Source organism: Ceratotherium simum, chromosome 5, assembly GCF_057802395.1.
Source record: "Ceratotherium simum simum isolate JZ-2026a chromosome 5, ASM5780239v1, whole genome shotgun sequence".
Classification (NCBI taxonomy): domain Eukaryota; kingdom Metazoa; phylum Chordata; class Mammalia; order Perissodactyla; family Rhinocerotidae; genus Ceratotherium; species Ceratotherium simum.
This window is the reverse complement of record NC_141904.1, coordinates 51,494,052-51,518,273: the sequence shown is the minus strand read 5'-3', so window position 1 is coordinate 51,518,273 and position 24,222 is coordinate 51,494,052. Positions and strand designations below refer to the sequence as shown.

The 24,222-nt window shown below is 57.7% G+C and overlaps 2 protein-coding genes across 9 annotated transcripts in view; both read right to left on the bottom strand.

Moving 5' to 3' along the window:
• Positions 1-7,020: 7,020 nt before the first annotated feature.
• Positions 7,021-12,294, bottom strand: GNAT1 (G protein subunit alpha transducin 1). Of its 2 annotated transcripts, XM_014788478.2 has the most exons (9): positions 11,959-12,294; positions 10,233-10,344; positions 8,893-8,935; positions 8,645-8,786; positions 8,393-8,550; positions 8,175-8,303; positions 7,785-7,914; positions 7,327-7,480; positions 7,021-7,211 (listed from the first exon to the last, which is right to left on the bottom strand). In XM_014788478.2, the coding sequence occupies exons 1-9, from the start codon at positions 12,010-12,012 to the stop codon at positions 7,021-7,023; spliced, it is 1,113 nt and encodes a 370-aa protein (XP_014643964.2). In that variant the 5' UTR covers positions 12,013-12,294. The 2 variants fall into 2 exon arrangements, with proteins under 2 accessions (XP_014643964.2, XP_087287860.1); XM_087431734.1 differs by lacking the exon at positions 11,959-12,294 and having other exon boundaries at positions 7,327-7,540; positions 7,572-7,914; positions 10,233-10,380.
• Positions 12,295-13,688: 1,394 nt separating this feature from the next.
• SEMA3F (semaphorin 3F) overlaps positions 13,689-24,222 on the bottom strand; it is a 28,963-nt gene continuing 18,429 nt past the window's right edge. For 3 of the 7 annotated variants that reach the window (XM_004419728.3, XM_087431061.1, XM_087431057.1), the window contains 17 exons: positions 23,651-23,811; positions 23,486-23,548; positions 23,247-23,366; positions 22,441-22,533; positions 20,814-20,907; positions 19,128-19,247; positions 18,759-18,898; positions 18,515-18,629; positions 18,282-18,351; positions 17,971-18,115; positions 16,719-16,941; positions 15,992-16,080; positions 15,827-15,868; positions 15,486-15,643; positions 15,229-15,296; positions 14,828-14,961; positions 13,689-14,162 (listed from right to left, as the gene is read on the bottom strand). In XM_004419728.3, coding sequence (XP_004419785.1) covers positions 13,752-14,162; positions 14,828-14,961; positions 15,229-15,296; positions 15,486-15,643; positions 15,827-15,868; positions 15,992-16,080; positions 16,719-16,941; positions 17,971-18,115; positions 18,282-18,351; positions 18,515-18,629; positions 18,759-18,898; positions 19,128-19,247; positions 20,814-20,907; positions 22,441-22,533; positions 23,247-23,366; positions 23,486-23,548; positions 23,651-23,811 — 2,246 coding nt within the window. In that variant the 3' untranslated portion in view covers positions 13,689-13,751. The remainder of the gene's footprint in view (positions 14,163-14,827; positions 14,962-15,228; positions 15,297-15,485; positions 15,644-15,826; positions 15,869-15,991; positions 16,081-16,718; positions 16,942-17,970; positions 18,116-18,281; positions 18,352-18,514; positions 18,630-18,758; positions 18,899-19,127; positions 19,248-20,813; positions 20,908-22,440; positions 22,534-23,246; positions 23,367-23,485; positions 23,549-23,650; positions 23,812-24,222) is intronic. The other 4 variants (XM_087431058.1, XM_014792334.2, XM_087431060.1 and 1 more) reach the window with 4 other exon arrangements.

The following is a 24,222-nucleotide window of genomic DNA, read 5'->3' as shown; positions in this document are numbered from 1 at the left end:
TGAGCCTTGCCTGGGATTTCCATGGCTATGCCTCCCATTTCCTTATTTCTAGGGCGTAGGAGACAGCTGTGTCTGCCATGGGAAGTGGGACCTGGGACTTGGTGCCCTGGGGGAAGGAGTTTTAGGGTGTCTCCGTTCCTAGCTGGGGGCTCCTTAGCCTACCCCTGCGTGCATCCCACCCAAGGCCTTGGTGCTCAGAGGTGGTTGGTGGGTGTTAAGGGCCCCTAGGCCCAGCCAGCAGGGAGCTGGGGGAGGCCTTGACCTTGGGGGTGAGCTGGGATGGGGGGGTTCCCAGAACAGCTGTGTCTTTTGCTTCTCAGCCACTGGCTCTGATCCGATTAATCCCATGGCCTCTGCTGTTCCTAGCCAAGCTGGATGTCTCTGGGTCATGTCTGCCCCCTCCCTGGTGCTGGGGGGAATGCCCTCAGAGGACAGGCCTGACCCCTTCCATGCCCTGGGCTGGGAGTCAGGACTCCTGCATTCTCTTCCTACTGACTCACAGTGCCACCACAGCCAAGCCCTAGTGTACCTCAGTTTCCCTCTTTGTCACAAGAAATGGCTCTGTCTTTTCCCCTGGCAGGAGGGGAGTGGGTGAAGGGGAAGCTGTGAGCCAAGGACAGGGGACTCAGCTTGGCTGGGAGTGCCAGGGGGCTGGGAGGACTAAAGAGAAAGGCATTAGGATGGTGGCAATCTCTGAAAACCTCAAACCACCCGAGCTCCCACCCTGCTGATGGCTGAAAAATGGGAAGGGACTGGATTTCCCTCCTGATCTGGGGCTGGTGTCATCCCCAGATCAGAGCTTATCTAAGACTCTCACCCTTCAAAGGGGCTTGAGGACTGCCCATGGGACAGAGTTAGGTAGGAGAGGTACTGACCAGAGTCTCATATCTTCCCCCCACTTTCCACCTACAGACATCCTGGATGCTCAAGGAAGACATTTGCAAATGGCTGGGTACTCCCATTGGCAGTTCCTGAGGAGCCAGGCCTGGCCTCAAGGTCACCCAGCGTGTGGGTGTTGGGGTCCTCAATCCAGACTGGAGGGAGCAGGGGCTGGCTGGGCTTGGCTGCTGTGGGAGGCCCGGAGGCAGCGTGATGTGGGGTCCCTGGGCCAGGCCAGTTGTGACCAGGCTGGAGGAGGAGCTGCCTGTTTGTTGATGCTAGGCCTGGGCCCTGGCCAGGGCAAACACAGCTCTGAGGCCTTTCCCGCCACCTGCAGTATTTCCCAGCCCAGCGTGTGGTGGCTGGACAGCTGGCAGCCGAATGGGGTTCTGAGAGCTGCTGGGTGCCTCCTCCCGGAGGCCAGAGGGCATGTCCATCCATGCAGCTGCAGTGTTGGGGGCAGCCACCTGGAGTGGAGCTTTGTCTCAGCCTTCATCCCAGTCCCCACGTCCACTCCCCTATCTCGGGAAACTGCCCAAGAGACTGCCAGACATGTAAGGAACTGAAGGTCCCAGGGTCACTCAGAGACTCCTTCCAGGGTCCTGGCAGCGCTTTGCTCCTCTCTTCCCTCTTCAGTCACCTCCTCTCACCTCCCCTGGCACACCATCCACACAGTGCCCCAAGACCCTCTCTAACTGTGAGGTCCTATCTTCACCTCCAATCTGTTCCTCCCCAGAGCCCAGCGTCTGTATCCACTGACTCCTTGGACATCCTGCAGGCACCTGCCTCACACCCAGCTGGTTTCCCTGATATCCTCCCTACCTGCTCCTCTTCCCAGCTGGCCTCTCCACCTCCCTCACTGCCCAACTGGCCACACATGTTCCTGCTGTTCGCAGAACACGCCAGCCTTCACCTCCCTGGTCTCTGCCCTCCTGGTTCCCCACCCTGTCCCACCTCCTTGGCAAACTCTTACCAGTCCTTCAACACTCAAATGGAGGATCACCTCTGAGAACCCTGCCCGAGCCAGTGGGCAGAGCCAGCTCTTCCTTTACTTCCTGTGGCTGCTCTTGCCATCCCACCACACAGCTCCAGCCTTAGTGTCTCAAGTGCTGTCTATGGGCCATCTAGACGGGAAAGTTCCTGCCAGGTTGGAGGGTGTGAATCAGGAAAAGCCTGATGGAGAAGTGACCTGTGGGCTTGGCTTTGCCAAGGGGAAGAAAGGCATGTGCCAAGTTGGGGAAGAGAAAGGGCACTCTGGATGGAGGAGACAGCTTGGCCACAGAGACACTTAAGAATGTGCGTGCGGGGCCGGCCCCGTGGCTTAGCGGTTAAGTGCGTGCTCTCCGCTGCCGGCGGCCCGGGTTCGGATCCTGGGTGCGCACCGAGGCACCGCTCCTCCAGCCATGCTGAGGCCGCATCCCACATACAGCAACTAGAAGGATGTGCAGCTATGACAGACAACTATGTACTGGGGCTTTGGGGGAAAAATAAATAAATAAAATCTTTAAAAAAAAAAAAAAGAATGTGCGTGGGATTAGCACCAATAGGCGGAGGGCTGTGTGCAGGGGCAGGGCACTTGGCCCAGAGTCATGTTGGGGGGTTTCAAGGCTTCATAGGAGAGGGTGGTTCTCACCTCCACACCCCAGGGTTAGGACCCATGCCCACAGCTCCTGACTACACTCTGCCTAGTTTGTTGTCTGGGAGGCTCCTCTTTGGTCACAATACAGGGTGTGGAAGAAGAGAGAGGATCCACAGGCAAGCGCTTGTGTCTAGCCTTCCCCCGGCCTGGTCCCCAGAGCTGGTGACCTCTTGGCTGAGGCTGCCCCCACAATCTTGGCGTGCGCCTTCCCTCTCTCCCCTGAGATCTGGCCCCCAGCTTCTCTGGCCACTGAAGCGGCTTAATGAGCCCAGGTCACGTGGGCTGTTCTACTGCCTGTGGGGAGGGCCAAAGCCCCCAGTGGCCGCCCTACCAGGCCCTGACGTCAGTGGCATTAACCGTCCGCCAGGCTTGTCTAATCTCTGGTCGGTGGCTGGGCCAGGTTAGTTCCGCCAGAGTCAGAGCTGAAAGCCGTGAGGGCCCTCAGGGACACCTTGAGGTTGCAGGTCAGGCAGGGATGGTGGTGGCTAGAGGTGCCCACAGTAATGCCCCCTACCTACAACACTAGGGTGTGGCCACTGTGCCAACTCTGGGCCAGGTCTCTCTGATCCTCTGCTCTAGACTGTGTATCAGGCATTGGGCATCCGTTGATCCTGCTCCTTAGGGTGTAATTACACGGGCGTGGTGAGTGGGGCTGAGAAGGCTTCTGGCTGGGAGACTCAGGGGCCCCCCCCATACTTGCTGGCATGGACAGGGCAGCTTGAGGCCAGGCAGCATCCCCAGCCCATGGGACCCAGGAATACTGATCCTGAATCCCAGACCCTGTGGTCAAAACTGTGTGTGGGAGAGGCCTCCTTAGAGGGTGGGGTCCAGCCTCTGCATGGTGTTTGGGCTTCTCTCTGCCTCTTGCAGAGAAAGGGGAGCTCATTACCTTTCTTCCAAGACAAGGTGGCTATGCAGAAGATCACGTTAGCCCATGTCTTCTGACAGATTCCTCCCTCTTGAGCCTACCACCTCCAGCCCCTCAAAGCCTGCTGTCTTCTGCCATGCCTCCCCCATTAAATCCCACTGTCACTCTCCCCTGCCCCACCTCACTCCAGTAAACTGCTCAGGCAGAGGGTCCTTAGTAGAGATGAGCAGCTCCAGCTCAGCCAGGCCCAAGACCACTCAGCCGGGGCTCTGAACCACTGGCCTGAGCCCCATCCTCCCCTCAGGCCTCTGAGCAGCACCAGCGTGGCTGCCCATGTATGTCCTGGGCTCACTAACCCATCCAGTGTCCCCCCCACCGCCCTGTGCTCAGGCCTGGGCACCCTCTTCTCTCCCCTCTCTAGCCCCCCTCAGGCTCACAGCTCCATCCTCCACCTGAACATTGAGGATGCTGCCCACATGCTGCCTTCTGCCCAGCCCCAAGTAGCTATCTGCCTCCTGAACATCTCCCCCAAGTGGCCACAGGTCCAGAAAACTCAGTCCATTTAACACTCTTCTGCAGTCCCAGCTTGGTGGGGGCATGTACTTGGTCAACAGCACACATCCAGACCCTTGTCAGATCCAGACCCCTGTTGCTGAGCCCTTCTTTAAAGATCCTGGCCCCATGGGGTAATGAGGACATAAGTCTCTTCCTCATGGATCTCTCGGCCCCACTCCCCTCCTCCCCACGCCTGCTCACACCTGCCCCCAGGAAAAATATGTGTCCCTATATGCATGTTTTTATGAAAAGTTTTAATGATTATTTTTTCCGGGCCGGCCCCGTGGCTTGGTGGTTAAGTGAGCGCGCTCCACTGCTGGCAACCCGGGTTCGGATCCCGGGCTCGCACCGACGCGCTGCTTCTCTGGCCATGCTGAGGCCGCGTCCCACATACAGCAACTAGAAGGATGTGCAGCTATGACACACAACTATCTACTGGGGCTTTGGGGGGAAAAAATAAATAAATAAAATCTTTAAAAAAAAAAAAAAAATGATTATTTTTTCCAGAAGCAGATTTGGAAAACATTATTGATGATTTTATTTTCATTAAAGCCAGGAAAATAAAATTATAAATTCTGTTTTAGGTATAAATAAGATATTTAAGCTTAAAATGATATTGTGAGTTTTAATGTACCTACTTTCAATTTTTTCAATGTTTTTTCAACTACTTTAATGTTCTGTAAAAAATTAACCATTAAAAATACATAAAAACAAGTCTAGGAGTGGACATTTTCCCTTTGCTTCAGGCTCCAATATGGCTCCAATATGGCTTGGCAGGGCTCTCTGGGATATTGTCTTTATTTAAAATTTTGATATTTTGTTCCTCATGGATTTTGTTGCAATAATTTTGATTTTTAAAAGTATTGCATTAATATATTATTTATCTTGATTACTGAATTTTTTGGCACCACCTTAAATTTTGCACCTGAGGTGAGGGCCTCATTTGCCTCACCCTGATCCCAGCCCTGAAATTTTGTCCTAGCTTTAAGGGCTTCCAAGACCCACTGTCTTCTGGAGGAAGCCCAGGCCCTCAGGTTGGCATTTGGCACCTGCCCATTCTCTCCCCACCCCATGTCCCCCTTCCCTTCTCCTGCTCCACTGAACTGTGGCCCATAAGCCCGATTTCCTGGGCCCTGTACACCCTACTGTCTTTACCGGAATGAGCTTCCACCTCAAAACTCCCTCTTGATCCAAAGCTGTCCCTGTGAACATTTCCCATGGCTCCCTTCCCCCTCAATACCCCTCAAGAGGCACAAGTTGGTCCCATGCCCCCAAGAGTGCCCCCTGCCATGTCAGGCTAGGTGCTTCTCCCTGGAAGGGACTATCTTCCCACTCATGTCCAGCCCAGCACTGGGCACTGAATAAATGCCCATGACTTGTGATAATTAATGCTCTCCCCTCCCCCCAAGAAAGGACAGCTGGGGCCTGATGCAAAGGTTTATTGCGGAGTCTGTGCATCTAGCTGAGGGGAGTGCAAATCGTGCCTGGCCTTGCTAGACAAAGCTCCTTGTCCTCACCTGCAGCACAGGCCCCAGCCCACAGGCAAACGAAAGGACTCGGTGCCTGATGAGGAAGTAGGGAGCAGGGATGTGGGAGCATGGGCCTTTGTCCCTGATGGTTCAGGCATGGGCCTAATTTTTTCCTGCCAGGGAATGGGCCCTGAGTGGAAGAGGTAAGAGGCTGCTAGCAGGGACAAGAGGGTCACCTGGGTTTGCTTGTGACCTCACCTGAGGTAGACCATCTGGGCACAACCTGGGCCTCCATCCTGTCTCAAATCCTCTGCCTGGGGCTGATCAATGGGAGCCGGACTCTGCCCCCAGCCACCCCTCAGAACAGCTTGACCATTGGCTACAGCTGGTGTCAACAGTACCCTCCCTCAACAGACCATCCCCTTGGCCAGCTGGCCTGGAGTACTGCTGGGGGGTGGGTGAGGTAGGACATGGATCTGGTGTCCAAGGACGGATAGAGGGGGAGAGCTTACAGGGGAAGGGGCGAAGGGGTTACTCTGAGCCTGGTATGTGGGGAAGGGTCCAGCTTGAGTCTCTCCCTAGCACCCAGGGGCTCCCAGTCTTGCCCCCACTTACTAATTCATCTATGTAGGAGCTGCACAGGCCAGAGCTGGCTTGGACTTTGGATCCCTGAAGCTGCTGAGAGGGACAGTCACTGGCCACTGGGTAGACAGGTGTCAGACTTGTCACATGGAAGTGGTAAGGCTGGAATGGGCTGATGGTAAGCAGCAGGCCTGCTTGGAGGAGGGATCCCTGCCTGCCCCCCGTCCTTCATGAAACTCTGGGAGGGAGGGCTGTTTGCTGAGCCCAGAACCACCAGGTGAATCACGGGCAGGGTGGGAGAGCTGCAGGAGATTGGTCAGTCGGGCACTGCTCAGTCACTGTGAGCTCTAGTGCCCCAAGTCCTGCCTGTTCCTAGCTGGGGCTGACTGTGGTGGGTCCTGGAGGCCAGTGCAGCCAGGCCGTGAAGGGTAGCACTGGGGTTGGGGGGAACTGTGCTCTGGGAAACCTGGGAGCCACAGGGGAGGGTCGGGGCCTCAAGGCTAGCGGGGCTCAGGGCTTTGGGTCTGTGGCTGGTAGGGCCACAGGCTGGGACCCAGGAGTCCTGGGAAGCTGATAGGGTCCTGTGGGCTGGGGCTACAAGGCGGCTAGGACTACAAAGTCTCAGTGACACGCATGAGTTCAGGCACCTGTGAAGAGAAAAGGAACCATGTCAGCATCCCTGAGCCCCAAGATAATTGAGTTAGGCTGAGAGACCTGTGGAGGTGGGCTTGGAAGCAGTGACATCTGGGGATTTGGGCGGGGTCAAAAGAGATTAAGTAGGTGGGACTTGTGAACCAGGGGAGGGACCTGTGGCAGTGGGGTGGAGCCTGAGGAGCCAGGGTGGGGCCTGGAACCGGTGGGGTCCAGGCAGTGGAGAGAGTCTGGAGAGCTGACCCGATGGGGTGGGAGCCGATGATCTGGGGCGGAGTCTGCTATAGTGAGGTGGGGTGGGGAGCTGGGGACGGGGGCTCGGGTTATTGAGACAAAGGAGCACGACAGGGAGCATCCGGGCCTGCGAGGAGCCCACCTCAGAAGAGGCCGCAATCTTTGAGGTTCTCTTTGATGATGATGTCGGTGACAGCGTCGAAGACAAACTTGACGTTCTGCGTGTCGGTGGCGCACGTCATGTGGGAATAGATCTCCTTCACGTCGCGTCGCATGTTGAGCTCAAGGAACTGCACCTTGATGTAGTTGCCCGCGTCCTCATAGGTGTTGGGCCCTGGCAGGGGAGGGGGCTCTCACTCCCTGTGGATCCTTCCCGCGGCGGGGGGAGCGCAGGCCGAGATCGAGCGTGGGGTTGGGGCGCCGCCTGGCGGCTGGGCCGGGAGTCTCACCGTTGTAGTCCGGGAAGCAGATGCTGAGGTGCGCCTTTTTTATCTTCTCGGAGAAAACGTCCTTCTTGTTGAGGAAGAGCACGATGGACGTGGTGGCGAAGTAGCGGTGGTTGCAGATGCTGTTGAACAGGTGCAGGCTCTCGTGCATGCGGTTCTGAGGAGGGCAGAGGCTGTCGGGCACGGGGGGACAAGGGCAGCCGTCCCCATGCGGCCGCTGCTGACGAGCCAACCGCTCCTCTCTGGGCTCTGGGACACCCGGGGCCTCTCCGCTCCGATAGCTCCAAGTCCCCCACGACCCCCCTCAGCGGAGCTGCTGGCTGCCTTCTCTCCTCCTTCACACAGCTCTGGAACGAATGTCCCCTCTCAGACGCTCCCGCACCCGCAGCACTGTCTCCCGCTTGCCCTCGGCCAGCAGCTCCGCCTCCCCCCTCAACACTCAGGCTGTACTTGGCACTCACCACTTCGTCATCCTCCACTAGCACCATGTCGTAGGCGCTCAGCGCCGCGATGAAGATGATGCAGGTTACACCCTCGAAGCAGTGGATCCACTTCTTGCGCTCCGAGCGCTGCCCGCCCACATCGAACATCCTGCAGGGCCATTGGCGCCTGAACCCACGTATCGAGCCCCCTGGACGCACCTATAGGCATCCCCTCGCCTCCTAATGCAGGCTGGGGGGCACTCAGAGGGGACTGGCATCTGGAGGGCTGGGCCTTTCTGGAGGCAGGGTATCCGAGAAGGGGCAGAGTATCTTGTAGGGCCCGGATGGGGCGTCCGGGACGGGACCGGGCCTCGGGGCGGTGAACTCGCCAGCAAGCCCCCGGAGTGAGAGCGAGGGCATGGGTCGTACCGGAAGTTGAGGTCTTTGAAGGAGAACTGCGTCTCAATGATGCCCGTGGTCTTGACACGCGAGCGCAGCACGTCCTGCTCAGTGGGCACATAGCCCGGGGTTACCAGGCGCTCCAGGTCCGAGAGGTAGCTGCGGGAGACCCCGGGGAGTGGGTGGGGTTGGGTGGAGGGGTGTGGCAGGGCCCTGCCCGCGCCCCCTCGCCCCGCTTGCGCACTCACTAGCCGGCGGAGTCGTTGAGCTGGTACTCCGAGGCGCGTTCGAAACAGGCCTGGATACCCGAGTCCTTCCACAGTCGCTGGATGATGTCTGACATCTCCTTGGGCATCGTGCCCTCCTCGATGGTGTCTGCCATGTGCATCAGCTTCCGGGCATCGTCCTGGGGGCAGGGCGTGAGTGGTTGGTGTTGCCCGTGGGCCCAACCCTGGACCTCCAGTCCCCAGAGGCCCTGCTCAGCCCGCCTCCTGGCACACCTGGCGCGTAGAGTCTCCGTACTGGATGTTGAGCGTGGTCATGGCACGCACGATGGCCAGGATGGACTGCAGCGTGTTGCCGTAGATGATGGCAATGAACTCGAGGCACTCTTCCAGAGAGTACCCATCCTGGTGGATGATCCTGCGGGCGGGGCGAACCGGGTCAGCGCCTCGTGGGCAGGTGGGGAAGGACAGGCCCCGTGCGCGGGCCCACCCCCGGGGTCCTTGGGATGGGCAGGGGCACTCACTTCATCTGCTTGACAATAGTGCTCTTCCCGGACTCACCTGCACCTGGAAGGGAAGCCCCCGCCTCAGAGCCCCGCCGACCGTACCTCCCTCCCATCTCGCCTTCCCCCACTCCCCGCACCCCCTCTCCCCCTCCCCGCAGCGAAGCCCAGAAGATGGCTAGGCGGACCCAGGGCATTAGCCCAAGCCCCCAGTCCCACCTGTTTTCCCCCTACCCGGGTCCTGACGCCCTGGCGGAAAAACGTTTGTAAATATCAGGAGGGACAGAAGGGAGCTGACGAGGGGCATCAGCGACCTCAATAGTGCAGGGGAGCTTCCAAGATCCTGGTATACGCAATCTTTATTTTTCTGAGACCAAAATAAAGAAAACCTGGAGCGCCACCTTGTGAAGAGTTCTGGTACCGCACGCACGAGATTATTTGAGCCGGGTCAACTCCTGCTTTTCCTGAGGTGGGAGGGGAGTGTCTCCAAGAGGCTCAAAGGGAATTGCGCCTTTGGGTGGGGGAGAGGACAGAACTGACAGCCTCTCTGAGCCTGCTCTCGCGAGGGCGTTGGGCACAGTTAATGGGATTTCTGGCTTAGCCTCTGTGTCCTCCCTGGGATACTCTGGCTTGGTCCCTCTGCCCACATCCAGCTGCCTGACTGGACACTGGAGAGCCTGGAGGGAGCCTGCACTGCCCTCTCAAAGCAGCTCCTTCTTCTCCTTGGGGGAAGGCAGTGGCTTCAAGGCACTGGGTCAGCCCCATCTCCCCTCACTACCTGTGGGACCAGGGACATGGCTTTATCTATTCCCTGCTGGGCATTAGTACCCCTCCACCCTGTTTAGCTGCTTTGCAGGTCTGCCAACAATAAAGCTCTGGAAACTGAGGGTCATTGTCTGTGGATCTGGGCAGTCCTAGAGGCTACCCAATCCCAGGAGGACTGTGACCTTGTCCTTCCCAAGGGGAGCAGCCCTACTACGGGGCTACCAAGGAGATCCCTTGTTTCTGAGCCCTGCCCAGCAGGCCCATCAAGCAGAAGGCTGAAGCCTGAGGGAGCTCAGCCAGGGCACAAGTGTGCCTCATACACACACCGGTACAAAAATGTGGTTGGCACACACTCCTCCAGAGGGGAGGCTATCTGAGGGAGGGCCCTCTGGAGAGGGGTTCTGTGGGATACCCAGCCTTGGGGAACCAGGGTATCGCCTATCGCCCTTGCCTGGCCAGGGCTCCCACTCTCTTCCCTGCCTTGTCACAGGCTCATTCTGCTTCCCAGAATGAGCCCTGCTTCACAGAAGGGCCACATGCCTGCCCCCGGGCCTCTGACCTGGTGGCAATAGCCCCACTTGGGCCCACACCCCTACCCAGAAGCAGCAGTTTCACGGTTCGAGCATCCTTCTCAGCATCTTCTTTCAGCTTCTTTTCCAGCTCCCTTGAGTGCTTCTCCTCTGCGCTGGCCCCAGCCCCCATGGTCCCGGCAGCGGGTAAAAGAACAGGGTGGTCAGTTGGCTCTTCCGGATGGAGGAGATCCCCAGAGCCAGGCTCAGGCCAGCCTCTGGCCTCCACAGACACCCTTCTGGCCCCAGGACTGGCAATCAACTGGCTCTCCACAGACCTGTGCAGGCCCTGGTGGGGCTGCTTAGTAGGATTTGGGAGCTGGGGGTACCCAAGAGCCAATCAGAGACAAGGACAGGTGAATCCAGCTCAGCCCCCTGCCCTTCTAATCGGGCTGGCATGGCCCCAATCCCTCAACTGCTGACTCTGCACTCTCCTCTACCCTCCCCCACTAACACTCCAGGAAAGACTCTGGAGACAGTCCAGCCCCTGCCCCAGAGCAGGGAGACATGTTCAGTAGGATCCAAACTCTGAAAGGGGAGGATAGGGCCTCAAGTCCCAGGAGTGGGAGCAATAGGGGTGGGGCTGGCAGCGGGGAGTAGAGGGAGAAGCATGCACAGAGCACCTGGCCCCTGCCCAGCACTGGGCTCAGCGCTGCTTATCTTGTTGTAAGCGCACACTGGCCCTGGGGGGTGGGTGCCCCACCATCAGCTCCATTTTACCGTTAAGGAAGTGGAGGCTCAGAGAGTCATACACCAGGGGCTGGTTGAGAAGGGCTGGGTGACTCTGGACCAGAGCTCTGCAGGGAGTCAAGAGGGAAAGGTGGACCCTGCATTTGTCCCGTACCAAGGGCGGATCTGACCTGGGCAGGGCCTCTACATGCCTCCATGATTCCAATGGACTTGGGTGGGTGTGCATGTCTGCTGTGTGCCTGGGTGTGTGTGTCTATCCTTTCCTGGCACCAAGCAAGGCAATGACATGACACGTTTGTCACTGTATACTTGTGTGTACATGTGCCTGTGTGTTTGTTCTTTTGTGAGTGCATGTGTATGCACACGTGCGGGTGTGCTTTTGTGTATTTCTCTTCATGTGCACAGTGCTTGTATGTATATATTGCCGTTCTTGTGTGGATTAACGTGTGTGCTTGAACGCATATGTGCATGTTCATGTGCAATGCATGTTAGTACGCACTGGCCTGTCTGTTCCTGTGTGCGTGTACATTTATGCATGTGTATACCTGTATGTGTGCATACTTGCATGTGCCTGTGTGTACATGTGTACTCGAGTGCAACAAAGTCTCTGACCTGCAGAAGTGGCCAGGCTCCTCCAGAGAATTTTTTGCAGGCCTGTTGTCAGATGGGGAAACTAAGTCCCAGAGCAGGTCTGGTGCTCTCAGGGGCAGAGTAGTGGAGCTCATCTGCTCTGCTCCTGTTCTGTCCCTCATGGGTGCTTGGGACCTGCCTAGGGGTATCTCTAGTGCATGCCTGCTTCAGTATCAGGGGTCTGTGTGTGGGCTCGGATGGGACAGGGCGGGCTGCTGGGTGGAAGTGGTTCCATTGAGCCGTAGTGTTGAGTTCACAGGCTCTGGAGATTTCCCACCTCCCATCAGAAGACCCAAATCCTGGGCTCTCACGGCCTCCTGGCTGGACTCCCTCCTGGAAACCTGGCTGCCTTTTAGTACTCGACTCTGTTGCAGACACGAGAGACCATGAGGGGGTGCCAGGGCCCCAGATACTGAGAATTGAAGACTGTCCCTAAACATGTGGGAAGTGGATACTGGCTCCTGCTATGGGTTGGTGGCTTCATCATCTACCCTGTTGGGTGAGAGGGGATCTCTCCAGTAGCAACAGATCATTTGTGCCACTTTCAGCCTTCAGGTTCCATCCATCCTCCACCTCCCACATTGTAAGTGGGCTCTGGGGGTCTCTGCAGCCCCTTATACATTCCCCAGGGGTTTGGGGTGATACAGGAGCCCAGGTTTGCTAAGCCACTGAAAACCTGGTTTCTATATATTGGGTTGATTTAAAGTAGTGGGGCTAATCCACTGCCTCCCAGTCTCCACCTGGCTCCCCTTACCTGCCAGATATGGCCCTAAGCCCTGATGGATCCATAACCTCCCCAGCTCTTAGCTCCCCCTGCCAGGGCTTGACTTGTGAATTTGGTTCAGGGCCCCCAGCCCCACTTCCTTCTCTCCTGCAGCTCCCCACCTCTCCTCCTGGCCTTCCCCACCTCTGGACATTTGCTCATGCTGGGCATTCTGCTAAGAGCTGGCTGGAAGTAGGCGGGAAGAACGAGGATTTTGTCGACTCTCAGGGCAGAGGCAGCTGGACTGTGAGGGCTATGGCTTTGTCTTACCAGTTCTGAGTCCTCAGTGTCCAGCACAAAGCCAGACAGAAAGCCAGGTGAGAAAGCAACATTGACTAAATGATCAAACAATTGAATGAGCAAATGGAAGCTGGGCTTGCAAAACAGAAAGTGTGGGAATTGGTGGGCCACGTGGCCCACATGGTGGGGGGGCAGGAGGGACAAAATCTGGGTGTGGGCTGAACCCCCATCCTCCCTCCTCTGCCAAGGAGAAAAGCCAAAGTCCAGTCCAAGAGCCATTGTTTATTAGCAAGATGGAACCCAAGGGCGGCTGTGGCCTAGAGAGCAGTGGGCCACCAGGAGCTCCCACTCACCTACCCAACTGCCCCCCAAAGCTATTTACACCTATCATCTGAAGTGGTGGGCAGAAGGGAGCCCTAGGGAGCCCCTGCAGGCCCCAAGCCTCCACTATGCCCCTCCCCCCCCCAGCCCTGCCTGCGCCTGGCCTCTCTGCTATTCTCCCAGCCCCCAAGTCACAGTGGCCCAGAAAAAGCAAAGAGGAGGTAGAGTGGCCAGGCAGGGAGGAAGGAGGGCCTGGAGTTGCTGCACCACCCAAGCAGGGCTCTTCTGTCCCCAATAAATAGAGAATAAATACCCAGGAAGGGGCTGGCCTTGACTGAGTGCCCTGGTCCCAGGCAGGGGTGAGCATCCTGTGACGACCCCTTCTTCCCTTCTCTGAGTGCATCTGAGCCCCACCCCACTCCCAGTCTCCAAAGCAGTCCTTGCATCCACATCCATGCCAGTGCCACAGGTTGACAGCACACATTGACAAAGGTGTACAGTTCATGCCCTGTCCAGGTAGAGCTTGCTCCCTCCATGTCCTGTAGATCCCAGCGGTGGCTGTCGAGCAGGTAGACTCCCAGCTGAGTCTGGGGACTGTCTGGTCCTGGCCTGGCCCTGCCAACTGGTGGGGCCTGGTTAGTTGGGCTCTGTTTTCTGTGGTCTCTGACCAGCATGGGTTTAAGTTCTGGACGATGCTGCCACTGAAGCAGGCTATATACAACCCACCAATAAATACTGTCTTTGCGGGGGAAAGGTGTGTATAGAATATATATATTTTATATATATATATATATATATATATATATATATATATATATATATATATATATATATATATGTATCTTTTATATTAAAAGGGACAAGGGCTAGGCTGGCCCATGGCAGGGCTCAGACAGCTGGCCTCATGTGTCCGGTGGGTGGTGGCGGCGGTTCCGGGGCTTTTTCTGGTCTTGCGGTTCAGGGGGCCTGGGTGCCCCTGGGGCATCCCTGGGGCTGGGGGGCACATGGCGCCAGTAGCCCTGGCAGTACTGGTGGATGAGGCCCACTTCTGGCTGGGCCAGCAGCTGGGCCAGCTCCTGGTAAGGGGGTGTGGGGACACCAGCGCCCTCAGGCGGTAGGGCGCTCGTGGCTGGCGGTGGGAAGAGGGCAGCATGGACAGCATCCCGGCCAAGTACATGTAGTTGCACCCGTGTGACGACGTGCTTGAAGTTGTTCTCAGTGGCTGTGCAGGAGTAGAGGCCGCGGTCCCCAAGCTGCAGGGCACGAAGCAGCAAGCCCTGCTCTGTGCGCAGGAAGCGGTCCTCTGCACGGATCTGCAGGGGCAGGGGGTGGGGGCTCAGGGGCTGTGTTACCACCCTGCTGCCCCAGCCAGCTCCCAGATCAGACCACTTTGTGGCCAATCCACATAGGGGCACCCATGTGGAACTTCCATATACCAAGAAAAACCTACATGAAGTTTCCACATAATATCTGAATAAGGCATCCATACACATTTCCATTTCAGAAGGGATGACCATAAGGGGATTCTGTACAATGAGAGAATTTTGGAGCATACACACAGAAATTTCTATTTTATGAGAATACTCAATTGGGGAACCCTCATAAAGTTTCACGTAAAGAGGAATGCCTGGAAAGCATTTCCATAAAATGAGGGCTACCCCACAGAATGTCCATATACTGGAACTCACCCACGACGTTTCCATACAATGAGGTGTACTTCCAATGGAGTACACATATGGAATTTTCATGCAAAGAGGCATGCCTATAAATGGTTTCCATATAACATGGAAACTACAGCGTTTCCATATAACTAGATTCACCCAAATGATTTCCATGTAGGGACGGGAGCTTGGAAGGGCTTTCTTAGAATAAGGGCTGCCCCAGACTGGCCCCTATACCACATTTCACCCATGTGGAATTTCTACTGTACAAGGGACTCCTGCATCCACGGTGAGGACTGTGGGGCACAGGAAATCACCTCACGGCGCCGGTCACTGGGCTCTCGCTGGAACAGCCACTTAACAGCGGCCTGGGGCGAGCGGGGCTGGCACTCAAGGAAGGCCGCGCTGCCCGCCACGCCGTACTGCACAGACTCCATGGCATTCCTGTTGGCTGTAGAACAAGAAAAGCAGCATTGCCTCTGGGCAGACTGCAGCCTGACAAGGGGCAGGCGCTGAGGGGCACATACAGGACACCCACTCATATAGGCAGGGCCGAGCCATCGGGCATCCACTTCTTGAGGGGGTAGCTAGGGACATCCCACTGCAAAACATTAAGCCTCCTCATCCCTGCAGACCATGGGAGAATCCTTCCAGTGGGGGCCCTGGGAGCAGCTTGGTGGGCCACCCGGGGCTCTACACTGAGGCACAGCACACTCACCGTTGGAGTTGAACCCACGGCACTGCCTGATGGGGTTCCCATGCCGGACGTCCTGACGGCGGCTCCGCCTGGATAAGGAAAGCTCCTGAAGGAGTATTCCCAAGGGAGCTTGCCCCCAGGTTCCTGTACCCCTAAGACTCCAGGGTAGGATGTCTCGCCCATAGACTCCCCCAGCATAATATCGCCTCCACCTCCAAACCCCCAGGACAGGGCCCTACATCTGGTGGCTAAAATTCCAAGGATCTGGGGGTCCTCACCTCTTGGAGGACGCTGTATAGCGGGAACAGGCCTGGCCATCCCAGGCACAGTAGGGGTCCCGGGCGAGGCAGCAGTCGGCACAGGCAGCCCCATATGCCTGGCAGCGGTGCAGGCTCAGGTGTGTGACACCCACGGCCGAGGCCACATACAGTTGTTGCTGGGGGCAGGGGTAGAGGATTATCAGTTCCCTCCCCACAGCCAGTCCTCATCAGGAGCCAGTTGGGCTGGGCTCCTTCTCTTCCTGTTCTCTGCCTCAGTTTCCCCATCCTTGTGCCAAGGGCATGACCTCAAAGAGAAGCAGACTACATTGCTACCCCCAGCCCACCTCGCCAAAACTCACCCTCTTGGAAGAGATGGTCATGGTCTTAACAGGTGCTGGGTCCTGGAAGAAGATAGGGGTCAGCTTGGGACCCTCTCCCTGCCCTGCCCTGGAGATCTGAGGTCAGGAGCTGGTACTGAGGAGGGCCAGGGTGAGGAGGACAGGACTGGATGGCGTCACACCCACCTTGAAGACCTCCACTTCCTCCAGCATGAGCTCTTCCATCTCCTGGTCATCCTTGGGCAGCACAATAACCTTCTGCACTGTCCCGCGGTCTGGAACGGGCCGAGCAGGGCCTCAGTGGGGCTGAGGATGCTGGGGAAGGGGCACCAGCCTCAGCCCCTTCCCCCACCAGGGCCCCAACCCCCCGGAGGGCAGTGGAGAAGGAGCTCTGTGCCAAGGTTGAAGAGTTTCCCCTGGATGAGGGGAAGGGGTTGGAGGGCACTGGCCCAGGATAGCGGGGGTCACAGCCAGGCTCTGCCCCTCCTACCCTAGACCTCATTTGGGCACTGCTGAGAACAGGACGCTGAAGGTATTCCCCTGTGTTGATGTTGACTGGGACTGTGGTGGCTGTACTGGCGAGTGTGCACCCGAGAGCATGTGTGTCAGTATGTGGACCCATGTATCCTGGAGGTGTCTGCCATCTGTTCTCCCTTTCCTGACCATACCTGGGTCCCCAGGCACCCAGTGTCCCTGCTCTCCCACTCCCCAAGGATGGGGATGGGAATAAAATTTCCCCGCCCCTAGTGTCAGTTATCCTGGCAATAGGGAGAAGCCTCCAAAGGATGAAGGTGGCAGAGTTGACCCTGACAAGCCTGTAGCAACCCCCAGCAGGGCAGGTCCCAGCCCCATGGATCAGCACCCTCCACCCAGCGGGCCCAGTGTGGGAGGGGCTGGGAGCAGCAGTGGGTACCTGTGCCCAGGAAAAGCACCTCATAGCGCCCGTCGGCTGCATCCACCTGGTCCACGGCGACAGTGGTGAGACGGTAAGGAGCACCTGTGCGGACCACCAGGGGCCTCCGCTGGAGAGGGTACACGGCCTGGTACATGAGTGGGTGGCTGCGCATGAAGTTGATGACTTCGTCAGGATAGTCCTTGGTGGACTTCATGGATGGTGTGAAGGTTCCGCCAGGGCACTGCAGGCAGGTGACGAGTGTCAGGCCCAGCCCACCTGGGCAGGGCTCGCTGGACCCATTAGCTTCAGGAGAAGCCTCTGCTCTGTCTGTCCGTCCCCACCACCTCCACCTGCTCTGCTCCTCAGAACTGCCATCCAGGCTTTTGCCCTACACCCAATCTTTCTGCAGGTCCTGCTCCAGCCAAGGTCCCAAGGTCCCACATAGCCAAACACCACGGCCACTTCCCTGGCCTCAGGTGCTATCACCTTGTGGCAGGGCTTGGCAGAGCTGACCACTCCCTTTCCATGTCCTCATCCCCACCCTGTTGTCTCCTCCCCCACCCCTGCTCAGGTGGACTGCAGGCCCTGAGTTCCTTTAACACCCTAGGCATGCTCTCCCTCTTCCCTGATGCTGTTCCCTCTGCCTGTTCCCCACCCCTGCCAGCCTAACACTAGCCCACTCTTCCAGCTTCCAAGTTCATATCTGGGGGGAAGCCTTCCCTACCTCTGCTGAGACCACCTGCCCCCTCCCAGCCCTGACCACATGAAGTTGTAACTGCCCACTGCATTTGATCAGATCACATTGCTTTCCTGCTTACCCCTGCAGTGGCCCATGTCACACCAAGATCAAGTGGATTGCCTCCCACCCTGCCCTGCCCACCCCCCACCTCCTTGCCTACTGTTAGCCAGCTATGCTGACCTCCAGCCTGCCCCACAGCTCTTCTGTGAAGACTCTTCCCTCCAACTTTCAGCTCCCAAACAGCCCCCCCGAGGGAGCAGCCTGCCACTCTGGGCCCACCACCTTTGTTTCAGGATCCTGGCTGGGTTCCTTCACAGCCTGACCCTGTGTGTAAATGGTGTTTTTTGTTTTTGTTTTTTAAATTTCAGCTTTATTGAGGGTAAATGGCGGAATTATATGTGTGTATGGTCCACCTCCCCAACATGGTTGTGAGCTCCATGATGGTGGGGCCCACATCTGCAAAGGGCCTGGCCCAGACCAGGCCTCATAGAAGGAGAGAAAAGACAGAGGTGGAGTGAGTGGGGTCCTCACCGTGCCAGGCCGTGGGTACGGCATCTTCCCCGAGAAGGGCATCCACTGGTAGTTGGGGCCCTCTTTGTGGGCAAAAGGCCCATTGAAGACCATGCGAACGTCAGCCATGGAGTAGACGCATACAGCGGAGCCTCGGAACACACTGCTGTGGGCAGGGCAGGCTACTGCTATGAGCGGGGCAGACCCTCGGCCCAGGGCCCCTCTCCAGCTTGCCCCCACCCCACAGCTTGCCATCAGGCTGGGGTCCTCCACGTGTCACAGCCCCCAACCCAGCCACACCCCGCCACTGCTGGCCCCAGCCCCAGCCTCACCCCGAGGAGGTAAAGACAGCGTAAATGACTGGGTTCCTCACATCCTGGGTCTGCTGGACAAACACATCCTCTGGGGACAGAGGGAGAAGACGCTGGGAGGGTACGTTAGCCAGGAACCCCAAGGCCCTGCCCACTCCTGTCCAGGGGGCCCACCAAAGGCACCCTGACCACCCTTCCAGACTCCATCCCTCCCACAGTAGCCACAGCACCCCACCTGCCTGCTGGGTACTCACGGAGCTCATCGAAGTGAGTCTCAATGCCATCCTCGCCTGGCACAGAGCAGACCAGCCGTGCCTTCAGGAACGTGCTCCACTTGTTGACCAGGCAGCAGTGGCCACCGTCATCATTCTAGGGGGCAGGGGGCAGGGAGCCAGGTCAGATCAGCTCACTCACCCCCAAGCCCCTGCTGGAGCAGGACTGATAGAGCGAGGAATGGGTCTGGAAAGGGGGCAGCATGGGGGCCCTGCCAGTGCTTACCAGGCAGATCCGCCCAATGCGGGCGTACACAGCAGGGCTCTGCGGCGCCTCTGCTGACCGCTCGCGGAAGAAGAAGTATAGCTTGTCGTCATTGCGCTCAGCGCTGTCAGGGATGAGCTCAGCATGGATGAATGAAGGGTCTGCAGGTGGGCAGGGGTTAACTGGGCGAGCCCTCCTCCGACAATGCCTCTTTCCCCAACAGAATCCCCAGCCAGATACAGGAACACTCCTAACTCCTCCCCAGACAAGAAACTTATCACTGCTCCAGCCAGTCATAGGGCCCAAAATTCCCCCATGAGAGCTTCTTTATGATCCCCTTGCTGCATCCCAGACATGCTGCCCACCGAAGGTCTTGCAGGCTGCGCTCACCATTGAGCCACCGGGAGTTGTACTGATCTGTGCGCATGGCCGTCTGCTTTCCAAGTGTGCGGAAGATGGCTGCGTCAGTGCCCATGAAGTCGATGTACACACCAGCATAGAGCTCCTCGTCTGTGGGTGGGCCAGTGGGTCAGTCAGGGGGACCACCCTTTGCTAGGACCATGGCACAGCCCAAATGACCACCAAGGCAGGGTCCTGTCTCCCCCTCAGGCTCCCCAGGGCATGATCGTATTGCCAGTGGGATGCTGGTAAATGTTTAACAACCGGCTCTGGGAGGATTTGGATTCATAGCAATTAGCTCTGACTAGCAGCAAGAGCCAATGTCTGTGGTGTAAATACTCCCACCGTGGCTGATCTCAGGCTACTGACCTGAGGTCACTGAAAGTGGAGCTGGGAAGAGCTGCCAACAGTATAGTATTTCCACCCCACAGATACAATAGATGTCAACAACCTCAAGGGCATAGATAATAATAAAATAGTAGTAAAATAATTAGAAAGTAATGAGTTTTGAGTCTCTTTACCTTTGTTTTTAAAGTAATTTATTGAATTGTAAGTTTATAGAATTTAATTTTTTTTTTATTTTGTGAGGGAGATCAGCCCTGAGCTAACATCAATGCCAATCCTCCTCTTTTTGCTTGGGAAGACTGGCCCTGAGCTAACATCCATGCTGATCTTCCTCCATTTTATGTGGGACACCACCACAGCATGGCGTGACAAGCGGTGCTCAGTGCGCGCCCGGGATCCGAACCTGGGCCACCAGCAGCGGAGCTCACACACTTAACCGCTATGCCACGGGGCCGGCTCCAGAATTTAATTTTTAATAACAAAATACCTGAAAATTTAACAACCATGCTGGCTCCAGCACTCCATTCATGTCTTCCCTCCAGACTCCCCGAGGGCAGGCCTGGTCTCCCCCCATCAGACTCTCTGGTCTAGACTCTGCCATCAGGCTAGGACCTTATCACTCATGAAGAGGGGGAGGATAATGCCCACCCTCTGCCCCAGGGCCTTTTCCAGGCTTGGAGGTAGCACAGCGCCCTGCAGCTGCTCTGAGAGGCAGACTGGGTTGGGCAGCCAGAAAACAGGCAGAGTGCCAGGACCAGGGTCAATGGTGCCCCAACCTAGGGGCAAGGGCAGCAGCTAATCCAGAGGCCACAAGTAGGATCCCTCCACAGAGAACATTCTCCCAACTCTCCCAGACACGTGACCAGACCAGAAACAAACTCCCCCCAGCTGGTCACAGGGCCAGGACTCTCCACTGGTGCTTCCTTGTGGGCTTCTCCCAGCCTCCTAGACAAACCAAGAACATGCTATGGGACCACCCCCCTTATACTACCCACAATACAGACTTGGCCTGTCTTCTCTTCCAGGCAGCCTGTGGTGGGAGGGTTCTGGCCCTTGCATGAGCCTTACTGTGGATTTCAGGGTAGGCTCTCGCCCCCTTGGCACCCCCATCTGAGGGGGTGGATGGAGGCTTACACCACCTAGTTTCCGCCCCTCAGCTCACACTGGGGTCTGCTCTGTACTTCTCTCCCTGCCAGGTGGGGCCTCACTGGAAGGGTTCAGGAACGGCACGTTCACTATCTCTGCCCTGGGGTAAGTGTTGGTGCCATGCCCCCACTCCAGAGGCAGAGGCCACACATTCAGGCTATAGAATGGGGGTGGGGCGGCACTCACTGATGAGGGCTGAGGCTGTGTCCAGCTTGGGGTCGTACGGACACTTGCCCTTCCCTGACTCGAGTTTCTCAGGCTCCAGATAGAAGATGTAATCCTGCAGGGCAGAGGGGGGCTTAGCATCATCCAAGCCAGTTCCACAGCCAGGAAGGACAAAGGTCATCAGGCTCCCAGGCTGAGAGCGAGCCCCCAGGGACACCCTGAAGCGACCTCCCTTCATTCCCCAGATCTCTTTGGGTTTTAACTCTGTCTAGCCAGGCTCCCAGGGCAGGGCCATGCTGCGAGTTCCAAGGGAGGGGTTTTCTGATCCTCAGAGGGCTCTGCTTTGGGGGCCTTGAGAGGGGCATGGGGTGGACTTATAAGGGCTGAAGCCCCTCCATGCCAACTGGTTCAGGAAGACTCTGACCAGGGCCCCCTTGGGCCACAGAAGCACAACTCTGAGCTGTGGCTGCCTGTCCTGGGCCAAGAAGGGGCTGCCAACCTGACCAGGGCAGAGGGTACTGTTCAGGGTCTGGGATCCTGTCCTTTGCCATAAGGTCCCACCAGGCCAGAGGGCTCTGAAGTCACTATGTCCCAGGCTTTGTGCCCTACCTGTGGTCCTCAGGACAGACTAATAGGCCATGGCCTTTTTCCTGCCCCTTAGCAGAGCCCCCAGCTCCACGCGTCTCCCTAGAGAGCCAGGAGTTGAGGGGTCCAGCCCAGACCACATGGAATTCACAAAGCCCCCCATGCCTCCCAGCCCAGCCCTGAAGACGCCAGGAAGAAGGGTGGTGGAGGCACTGGGGCCAGGGTGAGCTTGTGGGGAGAAGGGACGGAAAGGAGAGAGGCACAGTGGCAGGAAGGAGGTGGCAGCAGGTGGCAGGGATGGAGATGGGAAGGTGTACACAGGCCCGCTTCCAGTTCCACTCTGCACACGTGACTTCCTGCACACATGGGGCTGCACACACAGCGTGGCACACATTACTGGCAGCACACGGAATCCACTGTTCACGCCCTGGGCACACACATGCAGAGTCTGAATGGTCCCACTTTTCAGCACTCCCTTCCACAGACACTCATGCTCAAGTGTCCACTTGCTCTATCATTCACTGGCAGCCCCAGCCCCCCCAGCCCAGTCCTGGGTCATGACTAGTGGACAGACAGCTCTGTCCCTCCCACCCCAGGGGAAGAGAGCCCCAAGCACGTGAGTGTGCAGGACACCTGTGTCAACCGATGACCCATGGGAGGCATGGGCCATGGGCACCTGAAAGTAATGTGTCAGACTGCACACATGTGCCATGTTCCCACTCTCGGTGCTAAGTAAGGTGTGGGTGTGAGAGTGCACAACATGCGCCCTAGTATGTGTTGGTGTGTACTTATGTGTCTACACACACGTGTTCTGAGGCTGAGGCATGGCTGTCCTCAGAAATTCCTGTCTTCCCCACCTGGTGGCTTCATGATTTCTTGCCTGCAGGGGTCACACTGAGGCTGACATGAATCCAGCAGGGAATGCCTTCAGAGCCTGAGGGCATTGCAGGGAAAGGGGCAGGTAGGGGGCCCAGAGACAGAGGGAAGACCCTGGGGAGGCTGGCCTGGGTGCAGGTTCCTGGCTGGCAGTGCTGCCTGGAGGGCCTGGCGGGATGAGGCCCACCTGGCGTGGGGCTGTGGGCGTCGGGCGAAGGGCACCATCCGTGGCTCTGCTGCCTCGACCTCTGACCACCTGCATTTGGGTCCAGGATGTGGCCTGAGAAGATGAGGAACAGGGGTTAGAGCCAGGTGTGGCAGGGGCTGGGGGAGTGGACTTGGGCTGCCAGCCTCTCACACCACACATACGAGGCACACACGTGAGCACCTGGGCCCCCAGAGTAGACATATGCACCTGTGTGGGGCACACACCCACAGCTTGGTGCATGCTTGCACACACGTGCCCCTTCGATCCAATCACTCTCACACATGCCCTACAAGGTTACACCAGCTCATACACATGCCCACATGGAAATGGAAAAAGGCAGAAGCGGGCAGGGTGGGGCAGAGCTGGGGAAGAGGCAGCTCTCCACAAGGCCGTGGGGCAGAAGCTGACCCAGGCATCCAGTCTTCTGAGGCTGAGGCCCCCACCAGGCCCCTTGGCTTGGCTGCAGGGGCAAGGTCCACAGGCGTAGCCAAGAGAACTATTGCCACATATGGAGCGAGTGCTTACTACGTGCCAGGCACAGTGCTAAGAGCTTTGGGAGCGTTAGCTCACTGCCTCCTCCTCACACCAACTTGTGAGAAAGGCAGCTGTTAGCCCCACTTTCAGGTGATGAAACAGAGGCTCTGAGAGGTGAAAGAAGTCACTCACCCAAGGTCACAGGGCTGGGAAGTGGCAGGGTTGGGGCTCAAGCCCATCCTCCCATCAGTGATAACCCTGAAATGTAGCTACTAATGGGGACAGCACAGGGTCAGGGTGGGTGGGCTTACCTGGGCACGGCGGCCGCGGTTTACATAGGTGCACATGGGGTTGTAGGCGCCGGTCCCACACACGTACAGGTGTGTGCGGTTCCAGGGCTGGATGAGTCTGACAAAGTTCCCGCACTCACCCTGGGGCCAGAGGGAAAGCCAAAGAGGTGCCCAGGTGCCTGCCTGGCCCCACTGCTGCCCTGGGGTCACCTGCCCCCCTCCCAGGCCCCCATCCCACTTGTGGACCCCACCGCACTCACGTTGCCATCCTTGCCTGAGAGCATACACTCCTCAATGCGCTGTGGGGAGGCTGCCCAATGGATCTGCAGAGACAGGGGTCAGAGCGTACAGCCTACTTGACAGGGCCACCAGCCCCGGGGCCCCATTTCCCTCATCCCCCGCCCCACATCTGGGCTGGCCCTTACAATGAGAGGCTCGCGGTTGATATCGTGCAGGTCCAGGGACAACACGTAGTCCTTGCTGCCCACGTACATGCGGTCATGGTCCTCGTCCTTGAGTAGGATTCGGTAGTCAGTTGTGTTGAGCAGGAAGTTGAAGAAGTGGGCAGTGCCTGTGGCCTTAAGCTCTGTGGGCAGAGGGCAGGGCAGCAGTTGGGACCCTTGGAGACCATCTAGCCATACCCCCTTTGATAGAAGGGAGACCCCCACCACACAGTTGTCTTAAACCCCCAGCTTCCCCTCCAGAGCCTACTTAGCTCCCTCTAGTCCCTGACATGCTGGGAGGAGAAAATGGGACAGGCGGGCAGGCCAGGGAAGGGGCCACACTCGAAGCTAAAGCCCTGATTCATCGGCAGCCCCAGCCGGTCTCTGGGGCCCAATGAAAGGGCAGTGGGCATGGCCAGGGCGTGCAACAGCATCAAAGAGTCTTTGCTCAGGTGGGGGCTTAATGCTCCAATGCACAGGGTGGGGCCAGCTTCACACAGGGGCCTAAAAGGGTTAACGAGCAGGGGGGTGGGTGGCAGGTACACCCAGGACAG